This window comes from Lipotes vexillifer, unplaced genomic scaffold, assembly GCF_000442215.2.
Source record: "Lipotes vexillifer unplaced genomic scaffold, Lipotes_vexillifer_v1.1 scaffold483, whole genome shotgun sequence".
Lineage (NCBI taxonomy): Eukaryota > Metazoa > Chordata > Mammalia > Artiodactyla > Lipotidae > Lipotes > Lipotes vexillifer.
Window position 1 is genome coordinate 979,991 of NW_006787688.1, and position 19,437 is coordinate 999,427.

Sequence of the window (19,437 nt, forward strand, 5' to 3'; positions counted from 1 at the left end):
AGAGTGACACTACCCTAAATCTGAAAGCAGATGCTTTAAGCACTTTGCTAAATCAAGACTTAGTTTGTGCGATTTCCCATACTTTCAAAAATTATTTATTAGAATCCTTTTTACTTACTGTCTTTAAATATAGGCTTATTGTCATTAACATCAGAAAGTTTGATTAATACACTTGTTGTTCCAGACAGTGCTCCAGGCAGACCAATCATGTCTTTGGCTTGAATAATCACCCAATACTCATCTTGCAGTTCTCTATCCATTTTAGAAGATATTCTTATGACTCCTTTAAAGACATAATAAACTATAATTATTATTTCATTATTAACCATGACATCTTCCTAGTTAATTTCTGAAGAATTCAAACATAAAATCATTCTTCTGACACATTTTGAACCACTACAATGTGCTAGATGCTGCCCTGGAGAAAAAAATACAACAATAATAAGTCAATCACCACCTCTGCCTAAAGCTTAGAGTGGCCATCACAATACTAATAGTAGCAGAATCTTAATAAAATACTATGTTAAGATAAACCACAGGGAGAGAAGAAGAATGTCCTATTTTTACCTCAACTTATTTTCTGCTTTCTTCTCTAACATAATATTAGGGCTCTACAATTAACTTTTCTCCTAAACTTAGAAGAAGTTAGTTTATTATGGATACATGTAAAACTACAATACCAAATTTATGCAAAAATATTGTGCACCTGTGATGTGAAATCTATTTTGAGTCATAATATATGAAAAAGAGCTGATTTTTGACTCACAGTTATTCATAATCCACCAACAGAGATATTCATATCCATATTGGACCATGGAAATGTTGTAATAAGTGTTCACATTCTATGAAATTATTTAGTAAAAAGTTAATCATCACTGAAAAAAACCTAGGAAAAATTTAAGGTGGTGAATAGAAGGGCTGTAATACTAAAGATTTGGGGAACACATAATACAAATATAAGAAAGAAAATTGCTAATCTTCAAATATGTCTGGGGAAAAAGTGTTAATTTAAAAATTGTGATACCTGTAAAAAAATAAAAGAAAGACAAATTGGACCACATTATGATGAGATTTTAATTGTGGACTGAAGTGTTTCACAATTATACTCTATTATATGAATCAGTACGGAAACCATGGAATATATGAGACAGATGCTCCTAATATCTCCCTGTGTGTGACTCAACAGAGAATTGTGTTTCCTATTAGCAAAGGAGAATAGTATTAGAGTTTGGGAATTATATATCCAAAGGTGTAGAGATTAGTCAGCGAGTGAGACGAACACAGAGGCCTTCACTTCCCATGTATGGAGGCTTCAATTAACTTTGCTGACTTTATTTTCAACATGTCTTCTTACCTTCAGAATGGATAAAGGATATATATTTCTAGATCCTATTACACACTCGAAAACTTATCACTTCTGTGCTTTGACTTCCAATTGTCTTGCTGCCGGCTCTACTGCTCCTCCATTAATGCAATTAATTGCTTTAGCTAATTTGCTCAATATGTTTAAGAAGTCAGTGAGGGCTGGAGGAACAGACAGCGCTCAAAATGGTTGCGAAGATCCACTGTCTGTATATTGCCCATTTTCTATTCTCCTACTCGGTGCTCTTTCACACTGGTGTCTAGTTAGTCTAAGAGCTTAAACACTCTCCTTTCTCAGGAATTTCCTATACATTCTTCCCATAACCTAGAATGCCTTCCATGCTCTCCTCACCTTGGTCACGTGCTCAGCTCAGCATTCTGGTTTCGGTGTATTCTGCCTTGGCCACACAATATGAAGGAGTTCTTACTTTCTTCTCTTGAACCTTGTTTATTTCATTTCATAATATTCACAAACCTAATGCATGTATTTATTAATACACAAATGTTTAATATTTATTTGTAAGATCCAAGAGAAAAGACTTCCTATTGCTTTCCTTTTTTTATTATTATTTTTTAAATTTATTATTATTTTTTTTAGTTTTTGCGGTACGCGGGCCTCTCACTGTTGTGGCCTCTCCCGTCGTGGAGCACAGGCTCTGGACGCGCAGGCTCGGTGGCCACGGCTCACGGGCCCAGCAGCTCCGGGGCGTGTGGGATCTTTCCGGACCGGGGCTCGAACCCGTGTCCCCTGCATCGGCAGGCGGACTCTCAACCACTGCGCCACCAGGGAAGCCCTATTATTAGTTTTTTAATGTTGCAATGGTGTCCTGCTGTAAACCTAGTATACTGTACAATGCCTGTTGCATATTCAACCCTTCTCAACCAAAATTGTGTAAGGGAATGTCTTAAGGCATCCATTGCATGTATTAAAATAACTTTAACCTGTACATTCAGAATAATAGAAACTAGGTATTATCCTGGGGAGAATTAAGAATATAGTCACTCAGGGCTTCCCTGGTGGCGCAGTGGTTGAGAGTCCGCCTGCCGATGCAGGGGATACGGGTTCGTGCCCCGGTCTGGGAAGATCCCACATGCCGTGGAGTGGCTGGGCTCGTGAACCTTGGCCGCTGAGCCTGCGCATCTGGAGCCTGTGCTCCGCGACGGGAGAGGCCACAACAGTAAAAAAAAAAAAAAAAAAAAAGAATATAGTCACTCAAATCATATTTTTCAGAATCTGATTCTCAAAAGAAACTTGATTGATAAAGGCTGACCTATTTAATACTTGCTAAATGAATGAATCAATAACAAATGCTTAAAGACCCAACACATGCTTTAATTTTTTAAAGCTTTTCATGTCATCAAGATGGAAATAATATTTGTCTCATTAACAATCACAGAATTTTATTGCTTTTGGAACTTGCCACATTCTTGGTTGGTTAGTCAGGTTTTTGGGTTTTTTTTCTCATCTTTAGAGACTATAAGCTCATTTATATGGGTTTAATCTTTGTAGTGACCAAAGCAATCAATATTTGTTAAATGAATCAATGTCACATAATTCTTAACTGTTTAATAGATGTAAATAAATAAGAGCAATTTTTAAATTTCTTTTATAAAGTATTCAATTGATTAACAGAAATTGGAGAAGGACAGGAAAAGCAAATGTTGTGTATTCATGTGAAGCTAAAAGATATAAAATACAGAACTATTGTTTTTTAAGTTCCTACACCCAGCCATAAACTCAGCTTAATCTCATTCTGGCTGTGTGTGCAGGTGGAACTCTGTGATTTTAATCTGCATTTCCATGATGACTCATGAGGTTGAGCAATTTTAATATGCTTGCAGGCTTTCTGTTTTTTTGTCAATTGCTTGTGTCTTTTCCCCATATATTTAAATTGGGTTGTCTGTAGTTCTGTAATTAATTTGTAATAATCCTTAAGTATGTTTTATATCCCATACACAAATCATTTGCGGTATGGGTGAGAAAAATCCAATCTCCCAACCTTAGAAAAACCAGCTAAAAGATTAAAAATAATTAAATGCTTAACATTACAACCCATGTATTTATTGAATCATCAGGTCTACTTTACAACATGTTTGTAGGCAGAGAACTTTTGCTCTGACTTTGCCTTAGAATCATGTTGAATTGCACTTCGTTTCTCCCAGGAATACCTGTTGTTGGTTCAATGGAGAAATATGGTTGGCCTTGTCGTAAGCTGTACAGGAGACGAGCATTATTGCCACTTGAAGGATCGTCAGCATCACTTGCTGTCACCTGGATGACAAATGTTCCTGGAGAGAAAATAAATAGTTACAAGAAATTAAGCCTATGGTCTTCTTGAAAAACAGATTCCAGTTCTGTAAGGTATTCTTTCTTTAGCAAGCAAGATGATGATATGCAATAAAAGACTAGTCCTCCCTGCTCTGAATTATAAAACAAGTATCCTTCTGTATAGACAAGAAACTATAACCTTATACAAAATAACCCTAATTTCCATACACCATATAGAGTTTTAAATATGTGAATCCATGATCTAATGAAATATAACTATTAAACAACCCGTTGCAATACGTAATTAAGGATCATTTAAAGACGTGTCATTAGCAGAGGAATCAAAGGGAAATTAGAAACAGTTTTCTTCAAAAAACTATGTTGTGACCTGTACCACAAAAAATTGCAGAATATTAGTAAAATATTAAAAAAGATTATTGAAATGATCTCGACATAGTGTCAAGCTGAAGATGAGCATAATTATTTGGCTTGTTTCATCCCCTTCTGTAAAATGTCTACTTTCTTTAAAGAATTTTTTTTTAAGTGCAAAACAAAATCTACCAGATTGATAAGGTAAGTATTCTCATTAAAATTCAGTAACAATCAATAAAACTCATGGGAAATAAGTATTTGTATGTTTAAAATTAATGGTCAAATTAAAAATATTTCTTTAATGAGCTTTTAAATTATTTTTATGTAAACATGGAATCTAGCATTATGGGTCTTGTTGGAAATCCACATCTTTTGAAACACTATGTTCTATGTCAATTAAGAATGGCAACACAAATGGCACTAAATCAAATAGGCTTGTGATTTTATATGAAATTAGCATTATGAAGTTTTTCATTACAATCTAATTTTATAAACTGACACATTCTATGCTTCAGTAATAAAAATGTTGAAACTTACTGTGGTCCTCAATTGCATGTATTAATAGTATTTGCTGTTTTGTTTTAGAATTGTTATGTTAGTTATTTAGCACTTGTTGTATACTGTCCTCCACTCAACATGTAGACACTCATTAGTGTCAGGTGTTTTAAATACATTCCTGCCATTTGAGACAACATGGATGGACCTTGAGGGCATTATGCTAAGTCAAAGGCAGAGTATGCAATGAATTATATAAGGAATCTAAAAAACAAAAAGCAGAACTTACAGAGACAGTGGATTGCTGGTTACCAGGGTCTGGGTTGTAGGAGAATTGGGATGTTTGTCAAAGGGTACAAACTTACAGTTAGAATATGAATAAGCTCTGGGGAGATTATATACCTTATAGTGATTATAGTCAGCAATACTGTATTATATACTTCAAAGTTGCTAAGAGACTAGATCTGAAATGTTTTCACCATGGAAATGGTAATCATGTGACATGATGGAAATGATAGCTAAGGCTATAGTGGTAACCACATTGCAATATATAAATGTATGAAATCAGCACATTATACGCCTTAAACTTACACAATATTATATGTCAGTTATATCACAATAATAAAAATACTAAATAAATGGGTAGATACATTCCTGTAGGAATCGTAAAGAATTATTCCAACAAAAGGCTTCTTAGAGACCATTTCTATCAGTTTGTAATAGGCAAGTCTTGTTCTTTTAACTATGCGTCTATGCACTCATCCATTTCCTTCCCCTACATTTCCTCATGATGTCTCCATTTCATTTATTTCTATCAGGATTTCCTGTCTCTAGTTTGCAGAACTAGACCACCTGTATTTGGCTTCAGGAACAATAGTCAAAATCATTGTACTGTTAGTTGTTGACCAAGAGAAATTCTTAATTAAGACTTTAGATTTCTTAGTACCGTACAAATGAGAATCAGGAAGACCAAGAAAATGCACTGACTCATAGACCACCCATACTTCATTTCTAGAGACAAGAGCTATGGAGTTATGTTGTTTTTCCCAGTTCAGTTTATTTTAAATCCCATTTTAATCGATGCTTCATTTACTTCTAACCAAAACATACCTCTTCAATGTCCTAATATGTCATGAACTTTTTCTCTACTAAATGGAAAACTTAATGTAATATATTAATGTCACAAAAAATAATTTCTTTGCATGTGGGGTAAATCCAAAAAAAGTCAAAATCAGAAAATTTAGTGGATAAAAATATGATATTATAAATATTCAGAATAACTCTCTCATGTGAATTGTTAGGGAGTTCAATTTCTAGGAAAATAATTAATGTTCTCCCTTATAAGACTCACTGCACTTTTAAATTAAAAGTAGCAATCCTACAGAACTGGCATAATTCTACAATGTTTCAATGTTTCAAACAGTGCTTGATGATGAACCATTGATGACTAACCAGTGATTCACTTTTTATGTTTGTGAGTGAGTGTGTGTTTGCATGTGTGTGTGTGTGTGTGTGTGTGTGTGTGTGTGTGAAATCATGTGTCTGTGAATCTTACTATAAACTTACCACGGAAAAAAGAAAGGCAAAATAAATTAAGATGATACAAATATGCAGCAGAATTTCCAAAAATTCATTGCATAAAGTCTTGCTTTATTCTTACTCATAATTTGTAAATATTGTCTATTAAATTCAGAAGGACTTTAGCAATGTTCAATTTTTACATCACTCTGATCTGATTTTATTTTCTTCAGTTGTTTCAGTCTTTCCTTTTTTCCTGTTTCAGTTTTATTGACATTACAATTCATTCAATACAGATTAAGCAACTTTAAACCCTCTAAATATTTTTTAAATGGTTTTTCTAAAAATGTCAATAGAAGTAAACCTGTATAATTTCCTAATTAGTAATTTAAATACTGTAGAAATCTTTAAAAAAAGTCAAATGTAAATAAATAGTAATAATAAATAAACATCAAAGCAATTAAGAAATACAAAATATTTGATAATATTTTGTATATTTATGTTTTCCATGAGGACTTGACATGTGTAAGAGGAATTGTGCATTCACTCGCAGTTGGGTATGCTATACTACAGTGCATACAAAATTGACAAAATTACTATGAGGCCAATAATGTGTCTTTCATAGAAATAATCAATAATTGTTTCACAGTCCCCCCTTCCTTGTGTTACCAGTTAAATATAGGGAACAGACACTTAGTTGTTGAGTATCATCTTTAATGTGCATTACTGACTCGATCAATGTATGAAGCATGGTACATGTCACATATATAATCTAACCTGTTTAGTCTCTCTTTATTCATTTTACTGTGCTCTCACTAAAAGTGACAAATTGGGTTTATTACATTAATGGATCAAAAATTAAATTCTCTCTAAATTATATTAGAATAAATGTATTTCTAAAGGATAAATGGTCTATATGTACATTAATGAAAGGTATCTTATGCAGACTATTTTAACCTGAAATATATCATCAAAAGGATATTCTTCATGTGTATGTACATTATTTAATAGGTTTATTAGCTTAACTGTGTTTTATCATATAGTGTACTGGGTTATAACTAGCCCTCTTTCAGATTTAACCATGCCTTAAAACAACTTTATTCACTGCCCACATGTCACACACTTTTTCTCACACACCATGAAAGAAGCTGTAAGTAAAAAAAAGTAGATATCTACCAAATTAATTCTGGCTTGTTGTAATGCAGGTACTAATAAAATTTTTTAAAAATTAAAAATCAGGGACAAATGCTTCTAGGACAAGATTCTAGAAAAAAAAAGGGGGGGGTTTAGTAGGGCTGTCATAGGTAGAACTGGAAATCTGATCGCCCTACTTTAGAACACCAGTGACAATGCAAAATGATCACAATGATTATGTGTAAAGGGAAGGGCCAATAACCCAGAACGAATATGTGTATACTGAATCCTCTCACCCTTAACTCCTATTATTCCACCTTAAGACACCATCCTGTAATTAGAATTGAATAACTGATGACAACTCTTAAAAATTTAAATTGACTAGATTCATGAAATTGAATTAGCAAGGAATGTAGACCAGAGAGTGGGAAAAGCCTTCTCTTGGTGACTGAAGGATCCAAAGGTCATTGTGAGCCTCTGAGTTGAGGCAGCATAGCTTGATCACAGATGGCCAAACTATTTGGAAATGCGAAGAGCCAATGACTGGACTCTTGCAGTCTGAAGAGCTCTTAAATCAGTTGGTATCTACCCTGTTAAGTGAACAAAAGTTTAATTCTAAAAAAGTATTGTCTCAGAATCAGATTTTAACAAAAGTAATTTCTCAGTTTACTTGTTCCTATAATAAACTTACAAATAATATGTTGTAATATATCAATTCTGCATTCTATCCATTACATTGATAGTTGATATTGTTTGCCTATATTACCCTTGAGAGATTTTCTTCAAACATGCAAAATTTAAATCAGTTGTGTCTTTCTAGATAGCTTTCTAGAATCTTAAATCTAGTTTTTGCAAAGGACTTTATAAAAATAAATTTAAGACGATATTTGACTATGCCCACTTTATCAGACATATCATATTGCAAAAACTTATTTTACATAGGTGATGCAGCATGTAAACTTGTACCAACGTTGATTTTATTCAACCTCAAAGCAGCTTCCACAGAGTTGGAGGATCTCTTCTTGTGCAACGTCTCTCCTCGTTTCTTTCTTTTCTTACATGACTGACCAATCTCATTGATTCTAATTCAGCAGTCAACTAAGTTCTAACAGTTCGGTCACCCTGTATGTTTGCCTTTTCTCTACCTAAATTCTCTACTAAGGGGATCTCATCCTTTGTCATGCCCTCCATGCCAGCAATATGCCAATAACTCCAATACTGATATATGCAATTCTCCTCACTCTGCAATGGAAATTTTTTTTCCCAGAACATGGCATGGCTGGCCCCTTTGTATCATTTCCTTCAAAGGTCACCTCCTAAATGTCCCCGTTTCATCCAGTCAATTAATCATCATCATACTTTACCCATACTTAACACTTTAATAACATACAATGTCAAATATTACCTGGCTTATTTAAAAGAGTTATTTACTGTTCGTGTGCTATAACTAAAATATAAGCTCCATACTAGCCGTTACTTCATATATTTCCTTTACAACTGAATCCCCAGTCTTACAAAAAGTTCCTAGAACATGTGAGGCCCATAACGTATGCTAGTTGAAGAAGAAGGAGGAAGAGGAGGAGAGAAAGGAGGAGGAGGAGGAGAATGGAAAGGAGAAAAAGAAATATCACTGCTGGACTTCCCTGTGGCGCAGTGGTTAAGAACCCACCAGCCAATGCAGGGGACACGGGTTCAAGCCCTGGTCCGGGAAGATCCCACATGCCGCGGAGCAACTAAGCACGTGTGCCACAACTACTGAGCCTGTGCTCTAGAGCCCGTGAGCCACAACTACTGAGGCTGCATGCCACAACTACTGAAGCCCATGCGCCTACAGCCCGTGCTCCACAACAAGAGAAGCCACCGCAATGAGAAACCTGCACACCCCAATGAAGAATGGTCCCCGCTTGCCGCAGCTAGAGAAAGCCTGCACACAGCAAAGAAGACCCAGTGCAGCCAAAAATAAATTTATTTTAAAAAAGAAGAAATATATCACTGCCTAGCTATCAAATAGGACAATATTAATGTGTCAATTATATCTAAGGACAGTTGGTCTTGACAGTTGGTCTACACAGCTAAATTTGTTTAGGCTGTTGTTAAAAACCTATGTTCTGAATACATGTAGAAATAGGTCTTTAAATTGTTACCTGGAATGTTAAAAAAAATGAAGAATCAGGAAAATATATAATGGAATATATATTTTTAGACTTCCTGGCTAATGAATCAAATGTTTAGGTAAGGCAGTTTTAAACCACATTAGCATAATTTAAAAATGACAATTATTAAATCACGTTGAAGTTTATCATACTTAAGGAAATTTTGTGAATTAAATTTTACTATCTGTTGTATTATTAAACTTTTCTGACAAAGAATGAGTGGACAAATTTTGTATAACCATACCATGATTTTCCCCCTATTGGAAAGACATGTCTGATTTCCAAGGCAGTCAATTATTACATCTCATGGAAAGCATTCTCTTCTACAAGTATTATATTTAAAATATTTATTAAAGTGACATTGGGTTTGAAAAAGAACTTAAAAATGGATATGGCTAAACAGAGGTCTTTAACCATTTTGTTTTGTTTTTAATTTTCATGTTCCGTTGTTTGGATGCATCTAGGATTCTAGTCTTATAAATTGGTTTCTCCTATTTTTATGTGTGACTCTTTCAGGATGATCTTATGTATTTTTTGAGATATAAAAGAATAGTTTGTTTTGGAAAGTAAATTCTTTTATTGAAGAAACCAATAAGTGAACAAGCTAAAGAATTTTATGTATACTCAAATAAACGTTTCTTTCTATTGAAGACTGAAATTATATTTTAACAAGACAAATTACTTATTAATATATAGTATGATTATTTACAAGATTTTAGTCATTAGTCTAATTTTTCAAATATTTTACTTAACACATTTGCAGAAGGAAGTACCCGTGTAGAACGGTAAATAATTCACTTCCAAAACATATGCTCGAAATTTTAAATCTGCTTTCAATGTTAATAGGTACATCTTTGACGTAAATTAATATGCAATACCTTCTGGAGACATCTCTGGTACAATGGCCTCATAAGGTTCATCTAGGAATTTTGGTTCATTGTCATTGATATCCGACACTCTGATGACAAACTCAGACTCAGGTTCCATAGCCCTTCCAGTAGTGGTGTCTATTACCTGGGCTCTTAGAGTGTAGAGGGACCGTTCCTCTCTATCAAGCTTCTGTACAGCATATATGTCACCTGTTCTTTCATCAATGACAAAAACACTTCCAGCTCCAGCTCCCAAAAGCTTGTACTGGAAAGAGTTGTTTCCATTGTCTAAATCAGATCTTAGCTGCAAGTGCAAAGAGAGATAATTTACTTTCCAAACATGTTAAGACAAATTTTAATCATTGCATCTTCATGTCTGTTAATTATTCCCTAAGTTAAAAATTCCATATAATTCCCATATTATATTAAGTGAGGTAAAATGTTAAGTTTAAGATTAAAATCTATCACCAGGCAGAGAAGTCTTTGAATTTTCAACGTAAAGCGCTATACAAAGTTCATTACTCTAAACAGATGATTCTAATTAGAAACTATAATGATTGAAAAATAAAGCTCCTCTTATACATTATGTACAAAAAGGTTGGTTCGTGTTTACTCTATGATTACATTTTTAGTCACTAAAACCATACTCTCAAATATTTATATTAGATTGGGGCCTAGAGACAGAGAGATAATGATCTAAAATAAATTTAAAGAGTGATGTTCTATCTCTAGGCTAAAAACACATAGAAAACATGGAAATACTAGTAAGAAAATTAGGGAGCATGTTGAGAAGATAATAATCTCAATCATCCATAAAATCTACAAATTGCTTTATATTAGTTTTCTCAATTAATCCTCATGCATTCATTGTAAAATACACATTATTGATATAATAAATTCTTTCAATAGAGAAGGAAAGTGAGACTGAAAATTTTTAAAACTTTCACAGCGTCACATGGTTTTGGGGTAGAATTATGATTTACACCAAAAGGCCTGTTTGATCTCAGATCCTCCCCCTGCAAACCAATACCTAACATGGTCTTTTAGTCCTTGAGTTTTAGCCAAATTAACTCTAACTCTTCCTTTCCAACATAGGTCACTCAGTTCTCAAATGTACTTCTTTTGTCCTCACGATTTTATTTATTTAAGAGCAAAGTAAATGTTCATTATTCATAGTGTGAATGGAATTTTGAATTTTATATATAAAAAAGATGTTATGATATAGGTAACGTATGATTTTTCATATCTAACTTATTTTTACATAAAGAAAGGAAGCATTAGAGAATAATCTCTTAATTATTGTGAATCCATGGTTTTCTTGATTCACCATTTATGAATATACCCTTCTTCAAAGTAAGAGCTTCTCTGAAAATTTACAAAGTTAGCCAAAAAATACAACCTTAATTTCATAATTTTTCTGATAGCTCAAAGTACAATATATTATTCTGGACTAATTAATCATTTTTTCTATGTGATTGTGGAGAATATCTAAAGATATCTAAAACAACTAATTTTAATAATGTGTTGAACATCACTGCTCTACAATGAAAGAACCAAATTGGAGATAATAAAAGGATAATAAAAAAGAGTTACAGCTTTTAAAATTTGAAAGTCCTTCATTACTTGTAAAAGTGAAATCCCCAAGCCCTAGTGATAAGAAATTGTGGAAAACAAATGTATTCTCCAATAAGTATACCAAATGAAAGCAATGCATAGCCCCTGGTTTCCAAATATTATTTCAATGTAGTTTGAAAATTTGAATGTTACAATGAAGACAAGTCAAATTCAGTCATGAATAAATGTATTTCAAGTATATTCATGTTAATTTTCATAGATCAGTGAGCTTGATCTTTTTAAGGACCCATATTTAATTTAAAAAAAAATTGAACATCTTCCTCTTGTTGTCACTAAATGCATAAGTAAAACACATTTCAATTTTGTGGATTCTAGTGTTATAAAATTTTCTGTATTTCCATTCAAAAATATTTTTTCAATTACATAGTTACTATCAATTTGGCAAATCAATATGACTAAATTTTTACCTAATTGTGCTTTCCAAATTTAATCTATTTTAACAAACAGATGAAAAAGAAAGTTATTTTGGACACATCAACTACATTTTATTTTTACCAGCTCTGTTATTATAAGTATAATAATATAAGTATATAAGTAAGTATTCATTATTACTCTATTTTAAACCAGTTACCTGTATGTGGTTTAAGCTTAATGAGGCTGCTTAGAGGAAAAGATATCCGTTAGAATATTTTCATAAATATTTTTACGGAATGAAGAAAAAGCAAAATAAACTGCTATATGAAAGGAGGAAATGGGAGATATGTGTAGGGAGAAGAAAAACAAAACCCAGAAAATGTGAGTTATTCAGTGACTAATCCCTGTTCTGACTGCACTGATGCACTTCCCTGTAGAGCCTTACCACTAACATTCGCCTGCCAATAGTAGCATGTCTCCTTATTCAGTGGTAGGAGAGCCTATGGGGGTCTGTGGAGTCCACTGTAAATATGGCTAGAGACTCAGGTAACTAGCAGACACTTAACAACGGACCTCACACGGTTCTGCCTGTGCTTTACCTGGAGTTATCTTAGAAAATAAAAAGGGATGAGAAATATTACTTATAGCAGGCAGGCACATGCGCGTGCGCACACACACACACGATTGAAATCTGTTTGCCTAAAATGCTAATCTAGGCCTTTGGATGAATGTACTTATATATTTGGCTGATGGGACAGATGAATTCATATGAAATCCAGACAACACACTAACATAGCAGCTCTCCTAAAAGGGCTAGAAAAAGAGAGTTAATAAATTTTGAGTGTTTCACACTCTGGGCCCAATTAAATTTTAGTGTCAGTTAATTAGTGGTTAAACTTATTTCAGTTATTCATCCAGAGAAAGAGCCTTACAGAGAAGGACATATTATAACTCCTTCTGTTTGAAGAAAATCAAATAATAATAAAACCCAAAAACATAAATAGGAAATGTTTTGTCTCATTAAGGAAATTTTCTTAAAATGTATTCTTATAAGAAAATGAAATAATTATGTTTTACTTCAACTTCACTAATCAAATGAAGTGTGTAGACTCTTGAAGCTACATAACTGTAAAAGGACTTGGTATTAATCTGCTTCATTAAAAATTAATGAGGGGTAAATCAACACCTACTTAGCATAATGGAAAATCAGGCTAAATGCCGTTGGTAAACGTTACTGTTCTCCGTGTGGTGGCTTTGATCCATTACCAAAAATAACACCATCACATTTCCAGATGTTGATAAATGCTGCAATTTTGTATGATGTTAAAGTGAAATTTAAAAACCAGAGCTTTCCCTCTTCTTCAAGTTTTTGCGACTATTTTAGGTGCTTGCAAATATAACAATCAATTATGCTCGTGTTTGAAGCTTTCTAATGGTTCCACTAAGAAAAACGGAGAATTCATCAAATACCAAAGCCTCCTCCACTCTTTCGATCAGATTTACAAGGTTATTTCCTGTAGCACTTTCAGAAAATCAGTACCTGGCCAATGTGATGTCTAGTCTTATTCATTTCTTCTGGTACAAAAAACTGGTTCCACATCCAGCCCCGCCTCACTCTCAAATGAGATCCCGCTGGGTGCTTAACTTCCTCTGTTTTAGGGTTTTCTGTTGCTATAAGGCAAGGCAATAGGAGAGGAATTCCCAACATAAAAGGCAGCAATAAGCAGAAATTCATTCTGATCTTGATTCCAACTGGTACTCTTCAGAGGAAAAGTATGTTGCAAACAAAAATCTTATGTTCCCTTGTAATATTTTAAACTCTTAGGTATCTTTCATATTCCTAGAGAACAAAAAACAAAACAAAATTCTCAACATTTAAAAAATAACATTTTCTCGCATAATTGTTAAAGACAGGATACAACTTTTGCATCTGTAAAAATGGAACAGAAATGTACACTCATCTTCCAGTTAAGCTACTTAATTATGTTTTGTAACTCAGCAATAGTTTGAATGGTACAATTACAAATTTCTGCTCAGTCATTGTAATCATAAATTTGCCTGAAGGTTGAAAAGTTGCTCTAGCAATTTCCTTGATTGATAACTGACACTGAGATATTTTTAAAAATTTACCCTGCTTACTTCTTCCTTTCTATCTCAGTAAAATTCAAACTATCCAATTACATCAACCATCAAGCAAGGGAAAAATGTGACATTTTTCCTCTTTTTCAATAGATACGCTTTGTCATCCAGTTTCCCACATTATGGTATTTTACATAGCTAATTAAATAGACAAAATGGCAATTCAACTTAAAACCTGGGGGATTTAAACATTTACACTGATTTATACTGATGTTATAAAACATCATGTGAATAGAAATCCTGTTAAGATATTTTTATATTGCAAAAGATATGAAAGAAATGTTTATCATCTTAACAAAGAAATAAAGCCATTTTTCAAAAAATAAAAGAAAAATGACAGTGATTGGGTAAAATGGCTGAATGTTTATAATACGTAAAATGGAGATGAAAGGTATCTTTTAGTATGTAAATATTAAGACAAAAAAATCAAGCTACTGACTTTTCCATTTAAAATTTTCCATTTACCTGATACTGATCATACCAGCTCTCCATGATATGATTGGTAATTCTCACCCTTATATGAAACTGAATAACTTTGCAATTTCCACATCTATATAGTGCCTCTGTATAACCAAAATGAATTTGTTTGTTTGGGATTAATGAAGAAAAATAATTTTGTCCAATCTACAATGCCATAATCAGCAGAAAAGTCATAGAATCTCTTTCTGTTAGGAGTTTTTCATATGACCTTGTTTTGAATTTTCTCCACATATTTTTGATTGTCCCTGACAGGTTTTTTTATGTCTTTGGCTCTTGTTAGGAAGAGTTGTTAAAAACACCTAATTAAGAAAGAACACATTGTCATAAACGGGAATCCTGCGGTCCCTCTGTAATTCCTTCAAGCAGATGTATTCTTTGTTATAAGTTTACTTAGTGAAAGTCATGAAGAAATTCAGCTGAGGTGAAAATTAAAGATGAATTTCACCCTATGTTAAATATTTGAAATTCTTATGTCTGTTGCTTAGAAATAGCTAAAATATATATTTTGATAGCTAGTGAATAATGAAAACGTTTGGAACAAGTACAGTTTTCTTTATGAGAAGATATTTTGTATACATTTGTAAAACTATCACTAACAGTGATATGAATTATGCTTAAAATGTTGGGTAAATAACATCTATGTTAACTTTATATTATGGTATCTTCATACATCTAAACAGAGTATAATGAACACCTATATACCATTACTTAGGTTCAAAATTATCAAAACAAGGTCAGTCTTGCTTAATTTATATACATATCCACTTCCTGACATTAAAACAAATTTCAAATGTCGTTATCATTTTAACCATTCATTACACACACACACACACACACACACACACACACACACTTGGGCACAAATGCTATATGACCTTTTTAAAGATCAAAATTGAATACTAAAAATTAAGAGTAAGTCTTCAATATAATCAAATATCCAACCAATACTCAAATTAAAATTCTTTAAACATCTTTGAGTCAGGATTCAGCTATGCCCACACAATGCAGTTTGTTGAGACACTCGTTAAGTCTCAGTTAATCCGCAAGATTCATGACTCTAAATTTAATTTTTCTTTCCATTTATGTCTTGAACAAACAAGGTCATTGATCCTATAGAGTTTCACACATTATGGATTTTTCTGACTGCATGCCTATAGTATGGTTTAATATAGTTCTTTATTCCCTTTAAATTAGTAGAGCCTTGATTAGATGCAATTTTAAATATTTGTCAACAATACTCATAGCTGATGCTGTATATTTCATATTCTATGATATCTGGAGGCACAAAATACTTGGTTTTGTCACATTTTATTTCCTGTCCTGAAGTTGTTGTTCTTGTTCCTAAGATTCATTAGGAATTCATTTGTGCATCACTGTCATTTGAATCATTTATTATGAATTTCCTAGTCACCCTTTCTTTTAAATTTTTACGTTATTGATGACAATTGTCTAAATCAAATATTTCAGTGACCATGTGATGAAACACAGCAAAAAAAGAAAAACTCAAAAATTGAAACTCCTAGAATTGAATGACATAATATCTGAAATCCAAAATTGTTTTATCAAAAGATTGAACATTACAGTAGAAAATGTCATTGGCTTAAAGATTGCTTTATGGAAATGATTCAAATTAAAGTAGAACGATAACATCGACAGTAGAAAAAATAATTTTTAAAAATAGAGAGAATTTCAATAATTATGGGACAATCTCAAACAGTATAACATATATATATAACTGGAGTCCCAAAAAGAAAGAAGAGAAAATAATAGTGGCCAATGGTTTTTCAAACGTGCAGAAAAATATCCCACCCCAAAAGATACTCAACAAACACTAAGCAAGAATAAAACAAAACAAACAAAAATCATGTTATTGTAAAATTACTAAAAATAAAATATAAAGAGAAAATATTAAAAACTAACTAGAGGAAAAAGGGAAATACTAAGAATATCCATTAAATGTTCATCAGAAATAATGTAAGATTGATGGCAATAGAATGACATACATAAAGTTCTGAGACAAAAACTTTTAACATGTAATTACATATCCTTCAAAACAAGAGTAATATGAAGCAAATTAGAAGAATTAATCAATAGCACAATTGCACTATAAAAATATTAAGAAGAAACTCTTCAGAATGAAGGACATATGAACCAACATAAAGTAATGAAATTAGAAGGTAATATTAAATATATAGATAAATATAAAAGGCTATTTTGGTTTTTATTAATATTTTAAAAATAATTTACTATTTATAAATTAATAACAATGTTATGGGATATATAACATGCAGAATATAATGGCACAAATAATGGGATGTGGGAAATTAAACTATCTGGTGGTCAGCTTCTTACATTATAGATAAAGTGATATAGGAATTATTCAAGTAGACTGCTGTGAGAAGTGAAGGATGCACATCGAAATCACTAGAGCAATCACTGAAAACAAACAAAGGGCCATATTAAGTGACTAAGAAAGGGAAAATAAGATACTAAAAATTACCTTTTATTAGTACAATAATAAACAGGAGAATAAGGGGAAAGAAGTAAACTCAAGAGTGTATAGCAAATTTAACCAAATGAATCATTGCATTAAAAAGAGATTAATAAAACACAACAAATAATATGCACTGTTTGTCAGTTTTGGATTTAAAAACAACCCAACTATGTACTAAAGAAATAATTTAATTATAAATACACAGATAGGTTGTAAGGACAAGGATGAGAAAAGTTATAACATAAAATAATAATCATAAGTTAGCTGAAATGCTGTATTAATATCTCAGAAACAAGACCTCAAGACAAGAAGTATTACCTGTCATAACAAGTACATTTATAAAGATAAAATAGTAAATTAATCAAAAAGGCCTAACAGTCCTATGTGACTGAAGTTAATATCAGAGCTTTAGAATACATGAAATAAATATCAACAGCACTAAGGAGAAGTAGACAGTTATAATCGTGGAGTAGGTAACACTGGTCTCCTCTATTAAAACGCCAATAGGACAAAAAAATTCACTGACGTATAAAAAATGTTAAAAGTACCATCAATCAACGTAAAATAATTAAGACTATGGATTGCTGCACCAAATGGAATATAGTTTCTTTTCATGCACTGCTGGTGGGAATGGAACCCGGCACAATCATTGTAGAAAACAGATGCGGTGTTTGTTAAAAACTTAAACATACGCTGACCGTATGATCCAGCCATTCTGTTGTCAGATATTTGCCCCAGAGAAATAAAATTATTTGCCCATACAAAGACGTTTACAAGAATGTTTATGGTTTCCTTTTTTTGTGCAAAAGCTTTGAAGTTTCATTAGGTCCCATTTGTTTATTTTTGTTTTTATTTCCATTTCTCTAGGAGGTGGGTCAAAAAGGATCTTGCTGTGATATATGTCATAGAGTGTTCTGCCCATGTTTTCCTCTAAGAGTTTGATAGTTTCTGGCCTAAAACTAACACACCATTGTAAAGCAATTATACCCCAATAAATATGTTTAAAAAAAATGTTTAAAGCAACTTTATTTATAATAGCCAAAACTGGATACAAATCAAATACCCACCAACAAGTTAATGCATTAACAAAGTGTGGTATGTCCATGTGGTGTAATAATGCTTAGTAGTAAGAAGAAATGAACTATTGATGCACAAAGTGACATCTCCAATAGTTATGCTGAGTGAAAGAAGCTTGACAAAAAGTAGTTCAGATTGCATGTTTCCATTTATATATAATTCTAGAAAATTCAAAACTATTACAGTGACAGAAAACAGATAAGTTCTTGAGAGAGAATAGAGATGGAGAGGAATAGGAAGAAGGTATTACCAAGGGTCACAAGAGAAAATTTGGGGGTGATGGCTATGTTCATTATCTTGATTGTGATGATGGTCTTACAGAAGTATAAATATGTCAAAAAATGAAACCAAAATAACCAAACAAATCCAAATTGTTAATCTTTCTATGGATTTTCTACCCACCTTGTGATCTGTGGAACAGCAGCATCTTATTAAAAATGCTGAATCTTGAGCTACTCCAGATATACTGACACTGAGTCTGCATTTATCACACTATGTGTGAGATCGTATACACAATGAATTTTAAATAGCATTTGTCTATCAAAAAACTGATATAGTTTCTTCATGTCAGTAGTTTGAGAAAAAAAGTGAGGGGTTTTAAAGAAGATAATATACTAGATTAAAAGATGTTTAAGACACAAAACAAGTGTAAAATGGAGATATTATCTAGATCTTGATTTGTATAAGCCTATTTTTATCTTTACATTTTTATGAATCTGCAATATTTAATATAAGTTGGTTATTAGATGATAAAGAGAAAATATTGTTAATTTTGTTAGTTATAAAAGTTTCTTTGTGGTCATACTGGTAATTAATATCCTTGAAATTGGTTAATAAGTATTTGCACAGCTATTTTTTTTTATTCTTCACTTGTGTTTAAAATATATATATTCAGGGCTTCCCTGGTGGCGCAGTGGTTGAGAGTCCGCCTGCCGATGCAGGGGACACGGGATCGTGACCGGGTCTGGGAGGATCCCACATGCCGCTGAGCGGCTGGGCCTGTGAGCCATGGCCGCTGAGCCTGCGCGTCCGGAGCCTGTGCTCCGCAATGGGAGAGGCCACAGCAGTGAGAGGCCCGCATACCGC

The 19,437-nt window shown here is 32.8% G+C and overlaps 1 protein-coding gene across 2 annotated transcripts in view; it reads right to left on the minus strand.

Moving 5' to 3' along the window:
* The window catches only part of CDH19 (cadherin 19), a 51,129-nt gene extending 37,153 nt beyond the window's left edge, over nt 1-13,976 (minus strand). The window contains exons 1-4 of one of the 2 annotated variants that reach the window (XM_007460481.1): nt 13,702-13,976; nt 10,182-10,476; nt 3,532-3,651; nt 119-283 (exon numbers count right to left, since the gene is read on the minus strand). In XM_007460481.1, the coding sequence (XP_007460543.1) occupies nt 119-283; nt 3,532-3,651; nt 10,182-10,476; nt 13,702-13,896 (775 nt within the window). In that variant the 5' untranslated portion in view covers nt 13,897-13,976. The remainder of the gene's footprint in view (nt 1-118; nt 284-3,531; nt 3,652-10,181; nt 10,477-13,701) is intronic. The other variant, XM_007460480.1, reaches the window with a different exon arrangement.
* Nucleotides 13,977-19,437: the final 5,461 nt, after the last annotated feature.